The 27117-nt window shown below is 36.6% G+C and overlaps 1 protein-coding gene across 1 annotated transcript; it reads left to right on the top strand.

Moving 5' to 3' along the window:
- The first annotated feature begins 7545 nt into the window (after positions 1-7545).
- LOC126817928 (uncharacterized) lies at positions 7546-25894 on the top strand. Its single transcript, XM_050545100.2, has 23 exons — positions 7546-8197; positions 10154-10400; positions 11213-11363; positions 11591-11733; positions 12806-12956; positions 13620-13756; positions 14341-14485; positions 15488-15621; positions 16188-16305; positions 16484-16620; positions 17002-17134; positions 17851-17978; positions 18226-18379; positions 18910-19117; positions 19532-19677; positions 20175-20393; positions 20785-21008; positions 21500-21731; positions 22013-22286; positions 22793-23052; positions 23362-23602; positions 23919-24031; positions 24475-25894. Exons 1-23 carry the CDS (start codon positions 8188-8190, stop codon positions 25333-25335), a joined length of 4566 nt encoding a protein of 1521 aa, XP_050401057.2. The 5' UTR covers positions 7546-8187; the 3' UTR covers positions 25336-25894.
- The last annotated feature ends 1223 nt before the right edge of the window (positions 25895-27117 follow it).

Genomic DNA, 27117 nt, shown 5'->3' with positions numbered 1-27117 from the left:
ATTCTTATTAGACAGGGGATAAAACAAGGAAGAATTGATTAGCTTTGTGGTTTATTTAAAGTTAATTAGACAACGAAATTGATTTCAAGAGATTCGAAATTGAAATATCGCACTAACAAAACCCCGACGTTTTCATATTCTTGTAAAATGCGTCATAAACCGAATCTGTTTAATACGGTAAGATACCGAATTTATTTATTTTCTTTTTTCAATTGTTCCATTTATTAATTCTCAATGCCTCTAAAATTAGTTTCAATTTTATACACTTTGATATAAATAAAATTAAATAGGGTTTAACGTCCCACTGTTCTGTCCGATTACACCATTCGGCCACCCAACACCCCTTGTGTTTCTTGAAGCTTACAACTTGAACTTGCGATTGCCTGTATCTGTTGTTAAGGTGTTTTTCTTAAAAGCCTGGTATGCCGTGTTTTGTTAGTGGCAATCATTGACAATATTTGTTTATTTCGTTCTACTTTTTATTTACGTAATTTTGCTTTCCTAGTAATGAAATTGATCGGAGAATTACTTCACCTGGCACAACACTCTTCTAAACTCTGCAATTCGTCAGAGGTTGGGTTTCTTTTCTACCAAAATAATAAAACAGGAAAGCCTGGTGTCCAGAAGTGAAGCTGCGGAACGTATAAAAATATGAAATTGGTATATAATTGAAGAAGGAAAGATAACCAGTGTCGAAAAAATTGTACAGTTGTATCTCATCAATGTTCACAGTTTCCTTTTTAAATAACAAAACAAAAATTTACATTGACTATTAATAATAATTCTTTATTTTAAGGTCGAACTGTAGGAACCATGTGTGTAAAAATTATGCCAATAATTCAACAATCGTATTTAATTTCTTAAATACGATTTTATTCCAAGTGTAGTGCTTAAATATTGATTTAAAGATTTTACTAGAATGCACGAGTGTTTTTAAACGTATAATTATAACGGTAATTAGACCAGTTTGACTTGTCTTCAAGATGAAAAGGAAGGATATGAAAGATACGCTTGTTTGAGTTGGAAACAATGGTTTAATCGTTACATTAGACTAAAAATGACGACAAGAGTTAATTCTGGCACCGTATGGTCTCATCAATTCAACAAACACAGCTACATTGTAATTATCCATGCTTGTTCCGCTCATCATGTATAGTTGAAGTATTCAGTAAAATTGCTAGACTCTGTTAATAAATACGGAGAAACGTTCAGGACACCTGAGCCGACCATTAGCCGATTCTCCGTCATAATTTGAAGTCGATAGTTCCGGTGGCGTTGATTGCTTGATTTACACGGGATGTGTGATCCCCTGTTTCAATAAAGACAATCACCAGCCAAGATAGCTACCAATCGATCGTTTAAATACATGTACTTAAGAATTTTTACAGCTTTCGCCGTGGATTAAAAGCAGACAATTGGTGCTATAACTAGGAGGTAATTTTCAAGTCGACGTTTATTTGTGTCGGGCTTTTAACATCGAACGGAACCAAGTGTACAGTAATCGTAAAGTATAAGGCAGTAATTCAGGGAATAAGAAACGGGTAATTGTACTCCTAATCACCGGTTACACGCCATTTCTGATGAGTTGTGAGAAAAATGAAGATGGATTCGCGTCCCAACTTCAATTAAAGAAATCTTTTAGTTATTTCAATCAATGAAAGCCGGTATTTATTGGTCGGCTTCCCGAGGTTTTAATCAAAAAGCAGTCTCAGTGACCTTTTATCAATGTTCGACTTCTATATTTTATTACTAATAGAAAAACTCTGAACTCCGACTTCTGGTGAAGAACATGGTAGCCCGAACCACAATGCTACCTGAAACAAGGCTAAAATTGGTCCAATCTCTTGTTAGAACCTCTTCTTTTAGCTATTCCAGCTTTGCTGAGAGGCATAAACCTTTATATTTCTTAAAGGCTATACACTAAACGATATCAGTCTGGTTTGTAGTGGTCAACACTCAGTTGATCTCTATTATATGTACGACCAGCGGCAACACAGGGTCATGATTTATCGTACCAAACCATTAAGCATATTTGATATGCATACCGGGATCAAGATTTGTCTTCTCTAGTAAGCCACTTTTACGATCGCAACTAATGTATCCTAACAGCAGGAATGCCGCGATCCCCAGTGTCGATGAAAGATTCATGCCTTCGGTTATGTCGTCTAATTAATTAATTATTAACCTAACACCCCCTCATGAACATACATTTAAGAAATTTTTAGTTTAGAAATAATTGCATAAATTGCTTGTTTCTATTTAGCTTTTCTTTAGAACATTGATCTAGTAGCTCAAGAAGGTTTTGATGTGTACACGTTGAACACAGGGGTGTGACGGAAGGACTGGTGGGGTTGGAAGTCTTCTGCTTTGATTGTTATCCTTTGGGTAGATGGGGTAAATTTGGTAATTGTAATCCAAACATGAATAATGTTTCGATTGCGAATACTGAGCCGAGTAGTGTTTATACTATACAGTACGTAGTACTAAATTATGCATTGCAATGAGAACGATCTCTGCATTGGCCGAGAAAGTTCATCTGGATTTTCCGACGTGGTTTGCCCTTGTCAGTGGTGCAGAACGGAGGGCCTGACAAGGACAGCTGTCTAGTCCTTCGGATGAGACGAAAAACCGAGGTCCCAGTGTATACATTGGAGTGCACGTAAAAGATCCATTGGCAGTTGGAATTCGATATAAGAGTAGGCGATAGTGCCGCTGCCCGGGCAAAATTTCCCTCATAGCATACTGTATGGCGTATGCCCGTCTTCATTAGCCCAGTATAGGAGCAGAACAGAAGGACGTTAAACCCCATTTCATTTCATTTCATTTTGCAATGAGAACGACGAACGAACGTTACACATTTAACGTATATAGTCTGGTGGCTGAATGGGGGAGTGGTGGGGGGGGGGTCGCCGTCCAAGCTGTGAATCTATGAGACCAAGTTGAGGGGGCGTTTTCGAGATATGGGGAGCTCAATATTTACAATTGGGGCCAAATGTGATTATGTTGACATACAAGATGACTGTCCATCTCTACATCATCATTTCCCGCCAATTTTACCCCCTTCCCCACGCACACACTCTTCCACACATGCACACCTGCAACCCCGCCCACCTCCGCACAAATCAAAACAGTTGTCCAGGGTATCATATACATTTACTTAGAGATGGAGAGTCCTAGAAAATTATGTTTTATTAAATATACATTATGCAAGAGCGAAGTCTGCCTATTGCAGGTCTTTCTTTGGACCTGAAATGTTATATAAACTATTAATTAGACATTTTATTAACATGAAAAGACCTTAATTAACTCTCGATGTCATCTTATGTGTCGGATTTTTACTGGATTTGAATACGATTTGCTGTTCAACGCGCATTGATGATTTAATCCAAAAATGGATAATCGAGACTATGTTTTTTATCGTACCGACTTTAGTAATGATGTTGGGCCTAGGCCTAAAATTCAGACGCTAATATCTCGGTTAAGAGTGGAGCAATTTGACTGAAATTTTCAGCACATTTCTTTAACATTATCTAGTTTTTAACTATTATAGTGAGAACTGCCAGCTCTTTATCTAATCTTCCATAATTCCCCTTTAATATATAACATGATCATCATTTATGTCAACATAATCACATTTCCTCCCAATTGCAGACATTCGACAACCTCCCCCCCCCCTCCCAATATCTCGAAAACGCCTCCTCAAACACCACACAGAATCGGAATCTACGTAAAAAGCTGGTCTAGAAAAACTTGGTCTCATAAATTCACCGGACTAATCGTATATGTGACCACACTTCAAATGTCTTAACATTAGCTATTATCGAATGCTAGTTCGCAATCCTCGATAAATTCTGCAATGTTTGGAGTTATTCTCTGGCATTATATGTATATGGAATGAATAAACCATAATGTAGGAGCGATATACTGGTGGGCCAATCATTATACAATCTACGGAGGTGAATGTCATTTACTGTCTTTACTACGATTGATGAAATGGGTTAGATACCGGTACCGATTTAATATAGTGAAGGAAAAAGAAGGCTATATAAATTTATCTATAGATCAATTCCTTTTTATAGTACGTTCAACAAGTCGATGTACGTATGCAGATAGACGTTAGTTAAAGGATATGCTGAATAGTCGAATACACACTCATACTGCTGTATGTGACCGAATTCGTGGCTTGACTATTCAGGGGAGTTAACTCCAATAAGCGTCCACTTTGAAAATATCAAAATTGTGATTTGTAATATGGTCTGCAGACTTTGACTTATCATTAATATATATATTATTTGAGATAATGTTCACCTTTTAGTAAATATGTAAAAATAGAGTACTCTGATGATCTAGTAGTCGTTTTAGTTTCTTGTTGTTCTTAAGATTTGGCCGTGTTAGTCGAACAGTAAGGGAACTATTAACCTCTCGGCAAAAATGTCTTGGATTCGGATCTTGGGCCAATCTTGGTAGTTGAATAACTAAGAAGACTAGTGGGAAAGACCGATGTCCTTGTAAACAGCACCCTTTGCATTGTGGACGTTACCATATAAATGACAATTACTAAGCCCCAAGTTCACAAAGCATTCTCAGACTTAAGTTAAGAATTTACTCAACTTTCAATCTCTGTTTATGAGAAATATCTTTGATCCAGAAACACAAAACTTTGCACATAGTTTCTTATTGATGTATTTGATACATTAAAACAACAATAGGTTTATAAAGGACTATATTTTAGTTCAAATAAAGCGAACAGTTTTGAGTAAATTCTTAAATTAAGTCTGAGAATGTTTTGTGAACACGGGTGTTAGTCTCAAAAATACTAGACATTATCCCCCTTTCATTCATTCCTACGATATTGACTTTATTCATATGACTAACTGCACACGCATCCAGATTAGATACACGAAATACGTCAAGTGGTTGATTCATAGCTGATACATGACAATGAATAGGGTCGTGTCCTGCCATTTCACGCAGTGCTGAAGACTCCTCCGTGTCGAGTGGGCGCTACCCCACCCCACCCCCTTCTCTCAATCTCTCGTTGTATCCTAGATCCTATTTACATATTATTTGAAACCCACGCATGAAATTAGTTACTTGTGTATATAACACTATCAATAAGTACACGATAAGTCAATACAATATATCAAAATAAAGGCTTGTTAACCATTGTACAAATATACTTTAAAATATATCAATGATATCCTGCATATATTACTGAGTTTTTAAAGACCCTTGTGACAATATGACTACATATAGCTTTCTGCTCTAATAAACACATATCTAAGTTCACGAATCAAGGCATTTATTATAGTAAATGAAATGTATTATGTAAATTATAGGGTGTCTTGAATCTTTTTGAAGATTTGACTGGCCGCCTAATCCATAACCAGCTATTCAATGATATATAGGGACGTGTAACTACCATAAATCTGGCATAGGGTGACCCCCCCCCCCCCCCACACACACACACACACACACACACACCCACACACAAAATTAAAAAAATATAACAGAACCCATAAACTTTTTATTAAATCTTAAAAAGGTCCAGAGAATTCGCGCAAAATTGTTAATTACTCAAAGATATTCCTCTTTGGGGATTTCCCTAATTATCTCAAAGATAATGTGCACCAGAACAACCCTCAATCGGTTGGTGAATTGAAGGCAGCATTCACAGCAAAAATCAGGGAAATCCTCAAATGGGAATGTGTTTCAGTAATTGACAATTTGCGGAAATTATAACAACTCTTCCAGATCCTGGTGTAGTGAAGGAGAGTAAAACGAAACTGAAATAGGATCTGTGTTTTAATCAGATTGTCATTGACACTGGGAGGGAGTGGAACTTTTATCTAAATAGATATTTACAGAGATTACCGCATAAAAGGTTTGCACGTAAAGTTATAATACTAACCAGGAGGTAACGTGTTCGTTCTTTTCCAGCCCGACTTCCTCTTGTCAGTGAAGCAGAATGGGGGGGGGGGGGGGAGAGGGAAGAAATTGGTGGCTCGGATGGTAGGTCCAGAAAATGCTTTTGACAGTATATGTACTTAAGGATCCCCTTGCCATTGGAAATAACAGTCAATCATACCAAAACTGTCAGGGCAAAACAGCCTTTCATGGCACACCCATTTTCACAAATTGAAGCCTGTAAAGGACTAATGAACCTTCGGACTAAACCATTAGTTTTGTACTACCGATGTGTTATCAACTGAGTTTGAAAAAATACCCGTTGGTAAATTTGAAATAGAAGCTAATATTAGTTTTATTTATTGGCTGTCTATTCAAATTTCAGATTCTTTATTATTCTCTCAATATGGAGGAGCAAAAACAGCGAATACATTTTATCTTTCTGTCACAACCATAATAACGCTACTTTCAACAAATGAAATTGTTTTCAAACTAAAAACGAAATGTCCATAATCACGTTTGATTTAAAGATACACTTAGACGAAAATATATATAAGGTAGTTATTTTCAAAAAGTGAATGGCAAATTTGGTATATGGAAAATAGAAAAAAATTCCGGATTCACTGAAAAAAAAACATAAGGCGCGCACATGACAAAAAGCGGATCATTAATGGGCAGTCTGTTTCTTGCTATATGCGGCGGTTGGGTGGCCGAATAGTTAGCACGTGCACGCTGTATCATAAGGTCTGTCATCGAGTCAACTGGCGTGGTTTCGATTCCCCGGCTGGGATTTTCTCCGGGTCCTCCGGTCTCCTCCCACTGCGCAAGCGAATATATGAAATAAAATTGAACCTAGTTTGTATCGAGTGGACGTTAAACCTCATCTCTCTCTCTCTCTCTCTCTCTCTCTTGATGTCTGCTTGACTGACGTAGGAAGCATTGGTTCTGTTGATCGAATAGTAAGAGGCTGTGAGAGCAGCGAGAGACTTAAACGCACGGCCGACTTTCCGATTATATGGCGGAAAAAGTTGGCATTGGATAATCCAAGAGTTTACTTGGGTTTTGATATTTATGGTAACTGGAAAGCCAGTAACAACAAATTATACTAGCTGAAATGGGCCCTTCTCTCAATCAAACAAGAATGCTTAAAATAGCATTACAGCTTAGGGTAGTTTTCTTTCAATTTAAATGTTTTGAGGAGGATCTGAAGCAAACTTTTGATAGATAAATTAGTTTTAACATGTTATTAGTCCAAATAAATCATTAAATCATGCAGTTTGTACGAGGGGAGGCATCTTTAATTGCTTTTAAGCTATGTCAATATTTGTTTTTTATATACATGAATGACGTAGTTCCCTTCAGGCCAGTTAGAATACAAGCTATCTCTAAATAATATTGACCAAAACATTTTAACCTATATCGACCATCATATTATCGTAAACCAATCAATATCGTTAACGACAACCATTGATAAAATAACGACACACGGCCACTTGACATATATTTATGACTGTCACATGAACACACCCTGTACTTTGTAGAGGTCATGTGAATCCTGTTGACATCCGTACCTTCATTAGCGTATTCGTGTATTAACAAACATTAGGATGAATATATGTAATTTGCTTTTCGCTGATTCTGCGTAATGCATCTGCTGGGAAGCTAGTGTGTACACCCAGCGTATGAATTCTGCTGATTACGACAGCATATGGATTCTGCTGATTATGACGACATTAAAACGATAATTAAGAGAATAACAAGGCAATATACTTCTGGAAATAGAGGAATCTGACACGAATACAGAAGCCTGTTTTTCTTACCCGTGCACTACTAGATGTATATTTTGGATGTGCTGAGCGCGTGTTCTATATCTAGAGCGATGTATATAAATAGAACAGAATTCTTGTTTTGTTATTTACAAGTCAGTGATTGTGTTCGTAACCAGGCAGCATAGAAATATCACTGATTGTACTTTTATAATACTTTTAACATTCTAACGTTCTTGCTATTCATTTCACGCTATTTATTATTACATAGTATAGCATGGTTGAATAAACTGTAAAGCAAAATGTGTCCTTAAAGTATTTTGAATGCGCAGTTGAGTCAATTGATCGGATACGTGTTGTTGAAAGAATTCGAGTCATTATTTTATTGAATTGGATGAAATGAACCAGGATATTATGCACGAATATCGCTCTCATTTTCCCCATTGTGAATAATGTTATGAGTGTACAAATTGAAAACATAATTGGATGAGATTTACATATTATTGTATCCAAGATGGCCGCTGGTGAGTATCGTTACGTTTAAAACATAATATTTGTTCTAATATAATTTCTAAGTTCTTTATTTGGCTCCCCTCCTCTCCTTTAACTGCTGTAAGTGCCATACAGCTAAACTGACTAGTTGCTCGGATGGGACAAATATACTATATGGTAAATCGTGCGAAGTGGAGGCCTGGGGGTGCAGGTTTGGCTAGATTATGAACTCATTCATTTAGTTATTTACCTATACATTTATGTAGGTCGCGTTGGTAGCGCACTTCGGGATTTATCAACAGCGTGCTTAGTTGGTCGGATAGGCCGAAAAATCGAGACCCACCTGTACACATTGCCGTCCGTTGGAACAGGGGAAACCCCTCTGTCCACCGCTCACAGGTTTCCTTCTAGTATTGCTCACGTAACCATGGCAATTCTGCTGTTTTTAGCCTGAAAGTTTCAAATCCTAATATTCAACCACCCCCATGACCCGACCCTCCCTCTCGCCGCCATCCTCCCTATCGATCGTCATGATACGCCACTGGCTATGAGAAGTAAAATCATGTATGTGTGTAAAATTAGGTCAGACTCGTAATAACTTAACGTATACTGAGCACAGGCCTAAATAAAACTGCCTTGGGGTATATAGTTAATGAATTTTCCTGAATAGATTTAGGCAAGATTAAGGCAATAAGTTATACTACGATGTAAATATGTACACGATGTACATCAAAAAGTTGGGAGACACGGTGGGTAAGACGCTGGCTCGCTAGCCTGGATGTCGCTTGTTCGATCCTTGCATTGGCCGAGAAAGTTCATCTGGATTTTCCGGCGTGGTTTTCCCAGGACGGAGGGTCTGGCAAGGACAGCTGTCTAGTCGTTCGCATGGTACGAAAAAACGAGTTCCCGTGTATACCTTGGCGTTCACGTAAAAGACCCCTTGGCAGTTGGAATTCGATATAAGAGTAGGCTATAGTGCCACTGCCCGGGCAAAATTTCCCTCATAGCACACTGTATGGCACAGGCCCGTCTTTATTAGCCCAGTCTGAGCAGAACAGTAGGGCGTTAAACCCCATTCATTCCGTTTCATTACATCAACAAGTTACATTATGTAAATACTCTTCCTCTGTTGTTGTTTTTTACATACATGTTACTGTTTGTGTTGCCGGATTATAAGCATTGCTATTTAATGTATTTTAATTTCATTCTAATTTCCTTCCTTGTCCTATACTCGAGTTACTTTAACGATAGGACTAACACTTTAGTGGAATTTGGCGAACGTGACAATACTAGTTCAATTATCATAACAAGCACTTCTTTATTATACATAAATACGACGTTTCACTAAGTATCCTCTTGTCGTTAAAAGGCCAAATTTAAATAATTAATACGGAATAAAACTTTGTTAAAGAGCCTTTCGAACTTTAAACTAGACTAAAACGGACCTAAAATCAAAAGTTAATATATTATGAGTATATAATGTGATTTACATTTAATTTTTACATTCAATTAATTAATTTAATCAGCCATTTTTAACTACCTATGCATTGTCTTCTGGGATTTGTTTTTCTATGTTCATTACAAATGGCGCCCGAAACCATTATTTTCATTTTGATTGAAATGGGCCAATATTGAATTCTAATTCGTGATTTTAATTTCGAATATTATGGATAACATTGAGTTAGAAGTTTAGCTCATTTAATTCAAATCGTAGTGATCGAACTAGTACTAGATTCACATCTCTTGGTTTCAAATCCCGAGAGCTAAACCGCCCAGTACTTGATAATATCTTTTTTGTAAAAACCAACTACATAATATGTTTATTATTATTTTGGTATGATTTTTCTTTTTAAGGGTTAGGGTTAGATTTTTTAAATCTTATCTATTATAACCCTTGTACTCCTTATGGGGTAGAGTTCGTTCTCTTTAGCACAATAACTGATATGGGAGAGGCATATTTAAATTCATCTTCTTATTTCTATTTCCAGCTGATATCCTAAAGATATTAGGTAAATATGATTTATCCAATATTACCGAAGACGCCAGAAGTCAATATTATGATGAAGAAAGACAATGGAGCAGAAACTGCACAGATTTACCCGGACCCGTAACTCTGTGGTATGATGCCACAAAAATACTGATGTCCAAAATATGCATACCAAACATGCCACGAGACGACCACGATGCTGTCTTTTTAGCTAAACATATGATAGAATTGGTATTTGATCAGAGTAGGTAAGTCGATGTGTTACGCTCACTGCTCCGAATCACAGTAGTCGAACTCGTATCACTGTCACGCCGATCGATTCTCCATCATTTCATGGTCGGCGCAGTCATAATTCAAATGATGTTTTATTTTTCAATTTTACTGTTATTGATAACGACACATTCATGATGATGACAAAACTGAGATTTATAATTGATTTCCAAGATGATGATAATTAGACTACTGACAATATCAGTATGGTGAATACAGGTAACATACTCATGATGATAAGGAAATGGTGATATTCACAAGAACAGTTCAAAGAGAATCAATTAATGATACGTTATGGGAGATTAGATAAGGAATTAGCAATTCTGACTATAATAGTTAAAAACTGGATAATGTAAAGGGAATTTGCTAAAAATTTCAGTTAAAATGATCCACTCTGAACCGGGAATTTGGCGATTGAATTTTCGGCCTAGCCTCGATCATCATTACTATAGTCGGTACAATAAAGAACATAGTCTCGATTATTCATTTAATGATTAATGATTTAATCATGAAAGAAAGATGAGAAGCAAATCGAATCCTAATCCAGTAAATATCGCAGGCTAGCGATGACATCGAGGGTTGATTATGGTCTGGATAAGTTAATTAATGTCTAATTAATAATTTAGATAACATTTCAGACATAAAGAAAGACCTGCAATAGGCAGATTTAGCTCTTGCATAATGTATGTTTAAATTCGTTTCTTACTGCTTGACTTTTTATGTTTAATACTTGTAGATACACAAGTCTTTGTTGTTTTATACATGTACATAAAATGTTATAATATTACAGAGACGGTAATTATCAAGCTATAGAATATGAAAATCTGTATGGTTTATTCTATGATATGTTGATAAGAATGGTAGAACTAGGACCAGGTATTGGCCATGCTGCTATTTGGAGCGCCATATTTCATAATGGAGATTTCAAAGAATATTATATGGTACGTATTCTGAAAAGACAGATCATGCCCATGACATATGTATACTTATCGTAGTGCCTTGATTCACTGGCTAGTAGTAATTACAATATAAATTTTAATACTGGCTCATGAATGCGCGGAAGTTCAAATTACCCTTGTAGTTGGTGTTTATTGAAAATATTAACTGGTTTTAATACAAACACCAGTTTCGAAACTGTAAATTAATGTATATGTGCTTTTCTCTTCAGAAATTACCCAAGGAGAAAATATGTAAGATGTTAAATAGTTTAAAGAAGGAGTATTATTATAACGGAGATAGTGATGATCCTGAGAGTAACTATACAACTAGAGTACAGTCTGCTTTAGAATATGTAGTTGATCGTGCTGTAAGGTACGTCCATTTTGTATTAAGATAATACATAAATTATTTCAAAACTTGTTAGCATAAATACGAAGCGGTATCAGCTGTTATCGAAATTGTAATCATAGAAATTATAGCACTTTGAGCTGTGGCACATAGGGGGGTTGGATGGCCGAATGGTTAGCACTTGCGTGCTGTATCATAAGGCCTGTCATTGAGTCAACTGGCGTGGTTTCGAATCCCCAGTTGTACGCGACAAGGAGTAGTGTCGCCTGTCCAACCTCGTGTGGTTTCTCCGGTTCCTCTGGTTTCCTCCCACTGCTAAAGACCCCTACGCGCATGCGAATTATTGAAATAAAATTGAACCATGTCTTAGTCCCGAAATGACCTAGTTTGTGTTGTGTAGACGTTAAACCCTCTCTCTCTCTCCCTCTCTCTCTCCCTCTCTCTCTCTCTCTCTCTCTGGCACATAGGCTGGTGTAAACCACATCACTGAATAACCACATTGTGACCATATGGTCGAAAATGCCTTGCGTTAAGAAACACCTTCTACTGTTAATGTTAAACAACAGGCATTGTCAAAAGAAAAAAACAACAACCATTTTATCAGAAATGAAATGTATTGGGGTTTAACGTCCTACTGTTCTGCTCCGACTGGGCTAATGAAGACGGGCATACGCTATACAGTGTGTACACGGGACCTCGGTTGTTTGTCCCATCCGAACGACTAGGCCCCCGCCCTGCACCACTGACAAGGGAAAACCACGCCGGAAAATCACGATGAACTTTCTCGGTCAACACCGGGAGCGAACCCGCGACCTCAGGGCTGGCAAGCCAGTGTCTTACTCACTTAGCCATCATAGCTCGCCAATTTTATCAGGTCAAAGTGGTCTCCCGTTCCCGAACACATATCGGGAGAGGAAAGCGGAGCAGGAGGTCTGAATATAGCTTTGTAATTGAATTAAATACTTTCTTGAATAAAAATCGATCGATAGATTCGGTAAGAAAGACGGCAAGTATACTTATCCATGAAAAAAGTACACAACAGAAAGTGGTACCAGATGTTCAGTGGTGTTTGTATTTTTTAATAATATATTTGTAGTGAGGAAATGATGAAATCAAACCATGAGGATTTCCTTGACTTATTTATGTTTTATTTAACGAATTTCCTGAAGTCGGATGAACCAATATACAATATGACTCATTCACTAGCCATGAAAATCTGGTATAAATTTGGAAGAACGCCTTTTAAGGTACTGAATTATTTATTTATTTATTTTTTTTTCCAGTATTAAGCTGGATCCTACTGTTAAAAATGCCAATAATATAGATAAAAGGTATATCATACAGTTAGAAATGCCAATATTATAAGATAACCGCTAGATCAATCTGTTGAAAATGACAATATTATAGATAAACGCTAGACCTTAGTGTTGAAAATGTCAATAGTGTAGCTAAACGCTAGTTCATACTGTTGAAAATGCCAATAGTATATAGATAAACGCTAGAACATACCACGGAAAAGCCTCGTACAGACCCGTGTCCGTTGTTGCTCTCAAAGTCAAAAGAGATTCGATAATCATAAGTACAGCATGCAGACCAAAGTTCATGATAATGACGAGTGAAGTCTCTGAACCACTGAAGTTTCATGGACTGACCTTGGTAAGGTGGGCTGGGGGGGGGGGGGGTATAAGGGGAAAAGTGTTGAACAGACCGATAATTTAAGAAACACAAATCCAGACCTTTGGATTGATTGTTATCCATATCAAATACTGTACATTATTACTTGTATAAGGGGAAAAGTGTTGCACAGACCGACAATTTAAGAAAAACAAATCCAGACCATTGGATTTATTGTTATCGATATTAAATACTGTACATTATAATTTAATTGTCTTTTTAAATTGATTTTTCAGAGGATCACAAATCCTGAAATATATCGTAAATATTTGAAACTTATATCTGACTGTTTACACGATAAAGATGTGCCTAATGATGAGAAGAGGGTCAAAGAATTGGTTTCTAATCTCAAATATATACTCAATGGTATAGAGTAAGTTATTACATATTTATAAATATAAATTAATGCAATTTTAAGTATTTCGTCTATTCTGGGTGCTTAAATTTGAAACTCTGATTTTCTTATCCTTTTCCCCATGGGTAAATTACCGTATAGTTTGTCCACCCTGTACTAGCGGTTATCCAATTACAGCTGATACATGGAAATAAAAATTCGACAGTCCGCCTATTACCCTAACATCTGCTTTTAAATCATCTTTTCAGCCCTTTCGATTTCCCGGTTGTACGTGACAAGGTGTTGGGTGGCCTATCCAACCTCGTGGGTTTTCTCCGGGTCTTCCGATTTCCTCCCACTGCTAAAGACCCCTACGCGCAAGCGAATTATTGAAATAAAATTGAACCATGTGTTAGTCCCGAAATGACCTAGTCTGTGTCGAGTGGACCCGGAGAAAACCCACAAGGTTGGACAGACGACCCTAGTCCTTGTCACGTACAACCGTGGATTCGAAACCACGCCAGTTGACTCAATGACAGACCTTATGGTAACCGTTTGCCCCCACCCCCACCCCTGTTTCGATATAACTTGCTATATATTTATAATGCTATGATCTGTTTCAGAGAAGAAAAACTATTTCCTGATTTATATATAGATTTAGTTGACTTTGTTTTAACTATGTGTAATAAAACCACTGGTTTACCACCACATGAGTTTATAGAGAGTATTGGTTATCTATGGTTCCATACCAAGGAAGATATCGTCAAGGTTTGTGTGATATTAATACTGATGGTGATATTGGTCCGAGTCCAAGTCCAAACTATCGATCCTAGATAGGTTTTCATTTAGCACATTTGTCGAAACTTGTAGCCGATTCTTTAGTATTCTGATGCAATACAATTTATTTTAAAAAACAAAACATTTTAACTACATGTACAAGGCCGTAACTAGCTCAGAGCAACGAGAGGGACGCGAATTATCTCAGGGGTGCTGTAAAATTGACGGACAATGTATATCTATTTTGTTAATGGTCAACAGTTTGTTTCACAGTGGGGGGAGGGGGGCAAACGTTTTGCAGGGGGGGGGGGGAGGGGTCTTCGTTCTCCTTTCGCCCCCCCCCCCCCTTAGTTATGGGCCTGTACATGTAAGTAATGGCGTGTGTTATTCAGTGTACATATACTGATTCTGTCTTGAATAACTGACGATTTGCAATGTTCATGCTGCAACTTGTTTCTACACTGGGTCTGTCACTTTAGGTAAGGCTATGTGCCGTGTTCGTTTGCTATTCACATCTCATGGGCAACCATCGCAGTTTTGTATCTGCATGTAAAAATGGAACGATTACCACCCCGTCATCATACCCACTTCCATACCACACTTTCTATTACAAATGTTCTCCCCAGTAATCCCTGTTCATTAGGGGTTAGGTTTAAACATCTATATGAGATTCAATGCACAAAATATACTAATGTCCAAAAGAAAGTATACACTGTGCATTTTGTCCTGCTTCAAACAAAGTCGTCTTTCCATTGTATGCGGTATTTGGGTACAATATCCATTTGTTTTGCCTTTTATTTGCTTAGAAATATTGAGTTTGGACGCACGAGACATGTTCAGTGTAGTTTTATCACATTTTTTTTTAATTTAAACAAAACTTAGTCATATTTTTAGTGTGTATACTTTCTTTTGGACATTAGTATAATTATCTGGCCCTGGTACCGTTTAGTCCATCAATTGTTAGAATGTCTTATTCTGTAAAATATATTTCAGAACAAAACTGTAATCTTTGATGGAATGGCACCTAAAATTGCAAAGTTATTAGAGAATCTGAGCGACTACAGTATCTGTGAACTCCGTCTTATAAAACCTGCCCTTTACAATATTCTTGGTCCTGCAATGAATAAGTAAGTTCTTAATGTACATCCTGGAATTACTGAATATATACGCTATCCAACCTATCCTTAATTACTATAAAGGGTAAAGGTGTCACGGTGGCTAAGTGAGTTAGACGCTAGCTCGCTAGCAGGTGTTGGCCGAGAAGTTTCATCCGGTTTTTCCAGCGTGGTTTCCCCTTGTCAGTGGTGCAGGACGAAGTGCCTGACAAGGACAGCTGTCTAGTCGTTCGGATGTGCACGTAAAAACTCCCTTGGCAGTTAGAATTCGATATAAGAGTAGACCATAGCGCGGCTGTCCTGACAAAATTTTCCTTATAGCACACTGTATGGTAGATGCCCATCCTCATTAGCCTAGTCGGAGCAGAACAGTAGGATGTTAAACTCCATTTCATTTCATAAAGAAGAAACACCGTTAAATGGTTGTAATTATATTGGATAAGGCGAAAAAGATTTGATGCTAGGAACACTTCTTGCTGGAAGGAATAAGAGTTGAATCTCGTTGGTCGTTAACATTATATTCGTTTTTTATTGCACTAATGTACACTACCATGTTTTGCGCTTAATTATAATTGTAGCTCTAAAGAACATGCTGCGTTATGGATAAGAATAGTTACTAGTGGTATACACATACAGGGATGTGCTGAAGCTATGTATTATGCTGTTAGAGAACAAGAAAAATTCTTAAAATGGAAGGTAAAATCAGAAATTTTAAGATAACGATTATCAGTTTCAAAATAGCTGTACCATTCTCGATCACACCTACTTTTTTGTGATTGGCGGAGTTTGCCGAATGAATAAAATTGGCTGTCCGTGATTTCTTTTTTCATCTATTAAAAGAACATTTAAATATATACTCTCTTGTGTTTTGCAGAATTACCCTTCAGAAGCTAAAAACCTGTTTCAGTGTTTTTCTAAAGTAAATAAGATAACTTATGAAGCGGAAAAAAAGAGAGAATCAACAATTGGATATTATGAAAACTTCCTCAAATATTTCTTAGAACAAGTCAAGTGAGTAAATATACTACGGTATTATTAAATTCTTATAAAGGATCAACTTCTGCTTCCGTCGGTTTTTTAAAAAAGTGTTTTAGACAGATTCTTTGCCGTCGAGTTATCTCCACTTTGTCCCGCTCGGCGACTCTACACTGTGGAACTAAGCCATCGATATTGTGTGACGAGTGTCTTCAAACAACGAAAGTCAATAACTCCTCCATTTCAGTTTTCAAGATTTTGCTTAATCCCGACTAGATCTCTTGGTTGTGGAAACATTTTGCCAAGTGTAAAATTTATATTATAGCAAACTGGAAGAACTTGTAAAGAATACAAGATTTGATGTATTTTCTGTTTTCAAAAATATATATATATATACAGTTTCAACAATAATTTTAGAAAAGCTAAACTGATACCGGATCTGCTTGAAGAATTACTTCACTATTCCCTGAAAATACTGGAAGATAAAAATGAAGAATTTTACAGACTAGCAGAAGTGGCAGCAGATTACTTCGATGGCTTAGTGTTTAAAGTTAGTATGGTTTATTAATTAAAAACACTTATATGGATATACTACTTCTGAATTTATTAACATGCTACGTTTCGATACACACACAGATATCGTTATCAAGCAAATTATAACGATACACATACAGATATCGTTATCAAGCAAATTTGCTTGATAACGATAACTGTATGTGTATCGAAACGTAGCATGTTAATAAATTCAGAAGTAGTATACCCATATAAGTGTCTTTAATTAATATGTTAAAGTCAGATTTATAATTAAGTTTAATTAAACAACAAATTATACTTAATCTACTCCAGTGTATTGATTTAATTTATATATCATTATTTGCTTGATAACGATATCTGTATGTGTATCGAAACGTAGCATGTTAATAAATTCAGAAGTAGTATATCCATATAAGTGTTTTTAATTTGTGAAATCTACCTCTATATGTCTTATAAGGATTAGTATGGTTTGTTCATTTGAAAACATTATAGAGACCTTAAACTTACATCCTTTAAAAAAAATTGAAGCAAATACAATGCTAACGGTCATTTTAACTCTATGGATAAGCTTCATGAATTTTGAGCTAAAATAACTTTTTTATTAACCTTATTGAATTATAACCCAAAACTATGGGTCAATAACTGACCTGGGTTAGGGTAAATATCATCAACTCAAATTGAGATGTGGTCAGTGGTGGTTTCCTTGAATATCTAACCTGATACTGTTTTTAGAAACATCGAGAGATAGCGATGGAAGCTATCCGTGGCGTCACTAAGCTATTAAGAGATGAATCAGAATGGAATATCAGAAGATGCTGTGCTCTTCAAGAATTAGCATGCAATGCCCTGGAGTCCATAACGTAAGTAAATTTCCGAAGCAAATATAGGTTAAGATTGTATGCATGTCACAACATCCTGACTTTATTCGTGTCCAAAACAAATGTACTTCAACATGGATATCCAGGAGAAGCAGCTGGTGGTAATAACTGAGTTGGTTCGAATGTGAGATATCTGAGGAGAACTTACGCTGGGAAGATGTTAATATGATCGCTGCCATCGCTGTTTAGTATGGCCGGGTTCATATAATTTTGATTGACATTGTTTCAGTGATTGTAAAAGTCTGACATCCGAAGATTTTGATGTTTTGGTTGATCTATGTGATGCTAGTTTATCTGGTGATTTTATAATACCCGATGGGAACATTCCAGGAACCGAATATTACAGAATATATGTAGTTGCTGTATTTAAAACATTTAAACTGGTAAGAACGGGTGCCTTATTCACGAGAACTTAAACAAAAGTATTTTAAGAACGCAACCTTTTAATTGACTAATTATTATTAGTATTTTATCCCGCAGCCAATGAAAGGGCCGTCACTTTCAAATATCATGGGTTTAGATTAGGGTCTATTTCTACCTGCGGTTAGATTTGTTTATCTTAGAATTACATCGAGTGGTCATTTAGTTAAATCCTAAATGTGTTGCTTATTAAAATGAGGGGATCATTTAGGGTACAATTCTATTCCGCATTTCTATTTCAAATTTACCATTACTAATAAAGATCTTTGAGTAAACAATATACCATAATTTCATTACCGACAAGCAACTTTTTAAATGTATCTACCAACAAAGATTTTCTTTACACATAAATGTATCCCTGAAATGGCTCAACTGGGCACACTTTCGCTTTTCTTGTAGGAATTGTCTTTTATACCACCGGAAGATAAACTATACTTATACCCCATTTTAACAAATCACTAACCCTACTTTCTCCTTTTTATTTTATCCTCAGCTGTCAGATTCCGGTGATGTGAGTAAAGCTAAGAATATTCTAGCTAAAGTTCTAGAACTGATTGGACATGATGAAGATAGTGTTGCGGATATGGCTTCTACTCAGATCTTTATTGTTGGACAGGGTAAAGGTGGAGCTGACTGTCTAGCAGCACATCTACCTCAAATTATAGATCTTTACCTGGATAAAGAGACTTATAATCTGTTAAGTAAGTCGATTTCTACTAGTTTATCTAATATGCGATATCATATTACCAGCCATAGGAACCAGGTAGACAGAAAAACAGGGAAATCAGACAAAAGTATAGCCGTCAAAAGTAATCTTGATCGACTTAGTTCACTGCATCCAAATCGGACATTTAAGTTATAATTGATTTTGTTGTTATAAAGATAAATAGATGGGTATTTGTTTTTTTCTGGGGGCCTAACAATTAAATGAGTCGTTCGGATCGGATGAACAACCGAGGACCACCAGTGACAATTGGAATCCAACGAAGAGCGGGTATGGACGCGACTGTTTGGACAAAATTTTCCTCATAGCGTATTAGTAGGTGTAGATAACTACGATTTTAAAACCTCATTTCAAATCATTTTAGTAAAATTATTCATGATTTTGATTCCAGGTGTAATACAACAGGTTTATCCACAAAACGATACAGCCGTAGCAGATCGTTTCCAGGAACTTTTCGCATCCATAGAATCTGGTGACTCCGCCATCAGATCTTATTGTTTACAACTCTTAACTAAAGTAGCTGGCCATCAACCAAAGGTAAGTCATATTTGCTTTTTTTAGATTTAGGGATGGGGTGGCAGAAGGATCTAACGTGGGCGCTGTAGACTATAAACTATGTTGTTTTTGCAAACCATGAATTGGGTCCGGGGTTGTAAATAACAAGCAGTAGATTGACCTGCCTCGTGGGTTTTCACCCAGTACTCCGGTTGACTCCCAATTGTGAAAAACGTAACTTATTATAATGGAAATATCATGTTAGTCTAGAAATGACGTGGTTAGTGTCACCAGGACGATGTCTTTGTACCTACAGATATTCCGTTTTAATTCTATCTCTCCGATACCACTGTGGGGACGGTGGTTGGTTTTCTTTTGCATTACAACAATAATATCAACATGTTCCATTTTTCTAATTAAATCATAAGTATTGGTGGATGTCGTGCACAATTTACTCCGTCACATGACACCAAGTTGCAGATATTAGTTAATATGGCCAACAATTTATGTTTCACCGTTGTAATTTGATCAATTTGCAGCTTTTTACCAAAGAAAACGTGGATACATTGATGGAAGTTATGTTTGAGGGTGATCCTAATGAACAGCTCTCCTATATAATGGTCATTGATTTACTGGTCGAGAAAAATACAAAAATTATTTACCACATATTAGATGACTTAATGAATAAAGAATACAGCGAATATACGTTTTACCATTTACACTCCATATTACGTAAGATAGCTGTTAAAAGCGATGAGGTTAGAACTTTTATTTTATATCAGTTTCCTTAAATGATTGCTCCAACGTTGATGGCATGGGCCGCGATCTATCAATTGGGCTTGTTGATGCCACAAACAATGTCGTTTATACGGTTAGAACAGCTAAGACAGCTCAGACGGGTGATTTTAAATGATAACGTTAAGGAAAAGAATAAGTTGTAACCAGTAATGTTAAACATTCTGTATTATCCTGATACTTCATCCTTAAACAAAGATGCAGGCAAACCGAGGCTAAATTTTTAGAAATAAATCCTAATTGAGCAATCACTTTTTGATATTATTGGGGGGTTTTTTGTGGGGAGAAATATAATTAGGATCCATTTATTTTGTGATATTTCTAGGTGAACTAAATCAATTATTTATTATTCAGAAAACTGCTGAGCGTATTGTGAACCGGTTTATAAAAGTTTTATCAGGTCCAGAACATGAGACTAACACTATGTTATTAATCAGTGAATTGCGAGGATTGGTAGCAACACATAAGCCTCTTGTAAATAAGCATAAACAGTTAATAGTAGACCTAAAAGAGAGGACATCCAATCAAAATATACGTGATACAGCTTCTGGTCTGATAGATTTATTAGAAGGCAGAAGGTGGGTTAACTGTTTTAAAAAGATCTAATAAGATATGAATGATGGAGGACACTTTGTCCGAAAGCGGTGTTTTCGCTTAAAATTACATGCACACCAAAGGGGCATACAGGGGGGCAACCTGGGTATTTCCTCCTGTCATGCACCTGCGCCGCTGAGAAGGGGGCACAAGAAAGGAAAATCCTGAACCCTCATGTTTGGTGAGTCAAACATACTAACCGTTGCCCCCCCCCCCCCCTCCCCATTGAAATAAGATACAACGGTCCATATAAATGAATGGCCGTAAGATATTATGAAACTAACGTATTATAAGGTGTCAGTTACCATAGAGAAAACTAGAGAAGTATCAGTCTTAGCTTAATACAATACTATCTCCCACAAACACCCTTTCTATTTGCTGTGTTAGTGCGGTAAAAGTATGAAATGTTGTAGTATTGGAACTGCACAATGAACATCATAACCGCTTATAAACATTAACTTTCATTCCATTCTAGTCTCGAGACATTAGCTGTGGGTATTGATCAACAACAGGATGATATAGAGAATCTTGATACACGTGTTACAACTAACGAGATTACTATCAACACTGTAACAGAGGAGGTGGGAAAACAGAAGGAAGATATTATTGGTATTAAATATGAGGTCAATGAACAGGGACAAAGAATAAACGTGCTGGGCGAGGTTGTTGAGGAAACGGTTCTAAAAGTGGAAGAAATCGATCAAAAGGTATTTACATGACCATGTTGGCATCAAACTGCATTATCATACTCAGAGATATACCAAAAACATTCAATCATTATTATCTTCAGAGGTAGCGACAGTGCCTTCAGGATTCTTCAACAGTATTCAACATCTCCAGTATTAGTACCAAAATTTTCAGGCAGTGATATATCTAAATTTTATTACACAATTTCGGTTTTGGGGGAGGAACAAATATTGTATTGTTTAATATATGCCATGTACTTTTCTATAATTTAGTATGTAAATTTGGGTTTAATACTTTTCAGACGTTAAGTCACGCTCCATACTGGTCTCGGGATGTATCCAAACTGATGAATCCTCAGGCGGATTGTGATTGGCGACTATTGTCTAGTAGACTAGGGTATAGCAATGACGATATCCGCGCTTGGGCCCAGCAGTCTGATCCGTGCATGGCCATGTTGAATGAATGGTATGCTACCCATAAAACAAGTGAAGCATCATATGGTGTGTTGATAGCTTTACAGGAAATGGACAGAATGGATGCAGCTATTATAGTGGAGAATGCTATGAAGGCAGCCGGTAAGACGATTTTGAAATTGTAAGCCAGGATCCATAATAACTATTGATTTCATAATCCTGGCGCTCGTTCCGTTCGTTAGTGGGGTTTAATGTCCGGTCCCAGCATGCTCTATCTAGCAGAAAAGTCTAGTTCTAGCTGAAAAGGTGCATTTTTATGATTCTTTTGAGGTTTTTATCTTTTACGCTAATCAGTAGCTTCGTTAGTGGGGTTTAATGTCCGGTCCCAGCATGCTCTATCTAGCAGAAAAGTCTAGTTCTAGCTGAAAAGGTGCATTTTTATGATTCTTTTGAGGTTTTTATCTTTTACGCTAATCAGTAAAAAAATCAGTTTGCACATAGTTGTTTCCATACATAATAGTGGATACCCAATGATTAGTCTTCAGAATATATCTTAAACGCCCTGCCTGCTCTTCAGAAAACTATTTATTTGTATCGATTATGCCAGACATTTCCTGAAAACAAATATTCGAGATGAAATAATGAATATGCCACATTGTATTGTACAGAGCAAGTGGTGGAAGAGGAAGAGTTTGAATATGCCACGCCTCCACCGATTTTCCTAAGTTACCAATGGAGTCACCAAGAAGAGGTCAAGTTGTTACGGAAACATCTAGAAATGGCTGGCTATGAATGCTGGATGGATATAGGACAGATGGGAGGAGGTGATAAACTCTTTGAAAAGATAGATACGGGTATCAGAGCAGCCAAGGTCATTATCAGCTGTACGACAGAAAAATACGCCAAGTCACCAAATTGTAACAGAGAGGTATGTACATTTTTCGACATCAAAACTAGAAGTAATTAGTACCTGAATCGGATTAGCTGCAGGGTTAGGTACCATCTGAGTGTGAAAGTTTTCCCTTAGCTTAAGTACTGCATAACATATTCAGAAATTCCACAAATTCAATTCCGAGAATTGACAATTAAGTGACTTTTTAATCAAAGCCGGATTATGACCTTCAGAGGCCTTATGCAGTAGCACTGAAAAAATTATGGTGTCCACAGATACAAATATAATTTGATTTTTAAAAAATCCAATTAATCACTAATGTGTCTTCTTTTTCTTTCATTTTAGGTGAATTTAGCAGTGAATTTGAGGAAACCCATTATACCACTGTTGTTAGAGAACTGTGCGTGGCCCCCACCTGGCTCTATGGGGCCTATATTCAGTGAATATCTTTATATACAGTTTTTTCAAAGAGACACAAAAGAAGCTACACCCGACGACAGATACTGGCCAATACCAAAGTTCCAAGAACTGTTGATGCAGCTGAGTATGAATGGAATAGTTCCAGATGAATCTAAAGTCGAGAACAGTAAGATGTTTAATAAAAGTAGTTTCTGTGATTGAATCTAGGGAACATTTTTAAAGCCACAAATAGTTCAATTACCTGAACATAAAATAAAACGAAGACGCATTTAAAGCATTTGCAGCTGTTTTATATTTGTGCTTGTGCGCTGGGTGTTTTACGGATTCGTGGGTTGGCCAATAATATTTTACGGTTTTTTAATTCTAGTAGAATAAGCATCAGACATCTGTATACTAATCGTAAACGAACAGAAAGTATGGGTATTTCTCGGTACGCTTTATAGTTCTGTATTTAGTCTACATTTTTAACTATTTCTTTGTAGTGTATAAAAATTGGTGGATGCCTTTAGTCGAAGAGATAAAGATTGATAAATCCAACACAGCGGGTGGTGGTAAAAATAAAACACAACCACAAACAACTACAGGTGATAAAAAGGTGAGAATAAATTTTATAGTCATATCATTAGATATGTTGCCCAAAAGCTTCACAATGTTGGTAATACTGTCAACCATAAAGTTTTTCGTTTGATAGATAAAGACTAAAGGACCAACAATGGGTCAATTGCAATCTTGATTTCAAAATGGTACTGTTGATCATACTTTAAATCAAATTTATAAATACTTTCTGACGCTAAACTGTTGGAAATGATCTATGGAACATCAGTAGATACCTGCAACGAATATAGCGATACCAGTAATATCTAGTTAGCATATGCCTTTGTGGGTACCAACCGAGTTTGTCGATCACAAGCTTTCCATGTCGTATCCAGGAGGTCTGTTTTTATTACATATAATCTAAAAAGGTTTAAATTATATGGTAAATATTTCCGCTATAACATTTCAGAGGAATTACCACTGCTTTGTTTTTATCTTTGTCAGGACGAGAAGTCACCAGAAGTGTTTATATCGTATCAGTGGGATAAACAAAAAAACATTATGTTATTGTATAGACGTTTAACAGAACTAGGTTATCATTGTTGGATGGATATTCATCAGATGGGTGGTGGGGATTCTCTTTATGATAAAATCGATCGTGGTATAAGAGGGTGTAGAGTTGTGTTATCCTGCATTACAGAAAAATACGCCCTTTCAGCAAACTGTCGCAGAGAGGTCAGCTTATGTGATGCGTTGAAGCGACCAATTATACCTCTTCTGCTTGAAAACACGACGTGGCCACCAAGAGGACCAATGAGCATGGCTTTCACAGAACTTCTATACATTGATTTTCATTCGGAACCTGTAGTACAAGAGAAATGGAGTGGTCCTAAATTTGAGGAGATGAGAGCAAAAATAAGACAAATTTTACCAGATCCCGACCAGGTCGCTGTGGATTATGTTCCAGAATCAAAACCAAAAAGTAAATCGGAACCTAAAAGTGAAATTAAACAGAATGAAACAAAAGTTATGCCAGAGAAAAAACAACCTGAACCCGAAGGCAAACCGACAAAACCAGCCGACGACACGCCTGCGAAGAAAACTAGTTATGTTAAAAGTGCTACGCCCGGTACGAAAACTGTCCGCCCAATCGATAATCTACAGCCGGTTGCTCATCAAGCAGCAGCACCAGCTGACCAATCAACACAATATCCCAAAGTATCAAAAGAATCAAGTCCAGACAAGAGTGGGTCAGAATCGCCGTCCGTTTCACCAGCATATACGGGGTCACCACGCAAACCTAAACCAGTACGACCACTTAGTGGTTCTACCAAAAAGACATCTAAACCTTGCAGTATTTTATAACTCTGATTTCTTCTCATATTTTTGAAGACAATGGTGATGAGTTTTACCGCTTCATTCACTTGACTAACACAAAACTCACAGGAAGTTGGCTTATTCTAATTACTATTTCTCTTGATATCACAAAAATCAACGACACCATTTAGAAAAACATATTTTTATATTTTAATTATAATTTCTTCAACAGATGTCAATATTTTTCTAACGTACAATTATGTACATGTATATAAGATTAACATTAAATATGTGTATATTTCGGAATTCCGAATAGTAACTTTTCCCAAAAATATGTCTATACTTCCAGATAAATTTTAAATGCCGGTTTAGTTTTAAACGTATTATCAGAAAAAAAAGGTCAAAAGAGTCGCTTTCCTTATTGATTTTACACTAAATGTAATTGTCGGGATCAGGAAAATGAACACCAGGGATGTGATGTCATTAGCTGTGTCTATATAAATAGCTGCCTTCATAAACTGTATTTCAATTAGAATTATATTTACCTTTCAAATCAATATTCTCTTATTTATATTTGTTGATTTAATAAAAATAAATTATTTGTGTTTTTTTTCGTTTTGGCATTTGGGGTATATTTATTACATTTCAGTAATACTACTATTTTATTGGCCTATCTATACATAGGCAATTATATTTATATCGTTAGTGTACCATTCTGTTTGAACTGTCTATGCAATTAAACACGCTATTATTGCCTTCAACTCAATTAAACACGCTATTATTGTCTGTGACGAAATTAAACACGTTATTATTGTCTTTGACGCAATTAAACATGTTATTATTGACTTTGACGCAATTAAACACGTTATTATTGACTTTGACGCAATTAAACACGTTATTATTCTCTTTGACAAAATTAAACATGTTATTACTGTCTTTGACGCAATTAAACACGTTATTATAGACCGTTAATAAAAATAAACTTATATTTTTTCTATATTTTATTCTGTCCTACAAGGAGCCAAGTCTTTAACTCAATATCATCCACAGTCTTCGACATTGCAAACACGATTTATTGGTCAATTTAAATCAATATTGACGTTGTTATCTTACCGTGAAACGTTGGACTTCTGATATCCAATATTACAGAAAAAATAAAAAAAATTAAAATTGACACATGAAACGTGTGCCAGAATGAACGAGGCTAAACATATCCCATGTAGGAGAATACTACCGGTGTAGACTGGAAAAACCAGATACCAAAGACTGCCATTCAATTCGGACTCTTCGTGTATTTCGCCGAACATAACTGATTAGAAATTATGGAAAAATGAGAAGAGGTTGAATGTAAATTAGTGTATATACATTCATATATTACATTATTATTACATTATTTTATGCGTCGTTACCCAATTTTGTCCATTTCTAGGTGCCAGAGAATAGCGATTTAGCTCCTTCAACATACTCGGGAAAAGCGGACAGTGTCCAGTGCGACACTTATATCACTCAGTGTGCAAGTCTTTCCATGACTGTATTTTTTCAAGGGGTTGGAGTTGGGGGGGGGGGGGCCGTCCGAATGGTTAGCAGTGCTGTATCATAAGGTCTGTATTTAAGTCAACTAGCGTTGTTTCGATTCCCCGGTTGTACGTGACAAGGAATAGGGTCGCCTGTCCAACCTCGTGGGTTTTCTCCAGTTTCCTCCAACTGCTAAAGACCCCTACGCGCAAGCGATTTGTGGAAATAAAATTGAACCATGTGTTAGTCTCGAAATGACCTACTTTGTGTCGAGTGGACGTTAAACCCCATTTCCCTCTATCTCTCTCTTTATTT

The sequence above is a fragment of the Patella vulgata genome, chromosome 4 (assembly GCF_932274485.2).
Source record: "Patella vulgata chromosome 4, xgPatVulg1.2, whole genome shotgun sequence".
Taxonomy (NCBI): Eukaryota; Metazoa; Mollusca; class Gastropoda; family Patellidae; genus Patella; species Patella vulgata.
The sequence above is the reverse complement of the archived record's forward strand: the minus strand, read 5'-3'. Positions and strand labels throughout refer to the sequence as shown.

Bases quoted from the DNA above. Each gene is read 5' to 3' on its own strand.
- LOC126817928 (XM_050545100.2), top strand. The intron at 14,486-15,487 runs GTTTGTGTGATA...AATATATTTCAG, and splicing joins CCAAGGAAGATATCGTCAAG to AACAAAACTGTAATCTTTGA. The intron at 24,032-24,474 runs GTGAGAATAAAT...TATCTTTGTCAG, and splicing joins CAACTACAGGTGATAAAAAG to GACGAGAAGTCACCAGAAGT.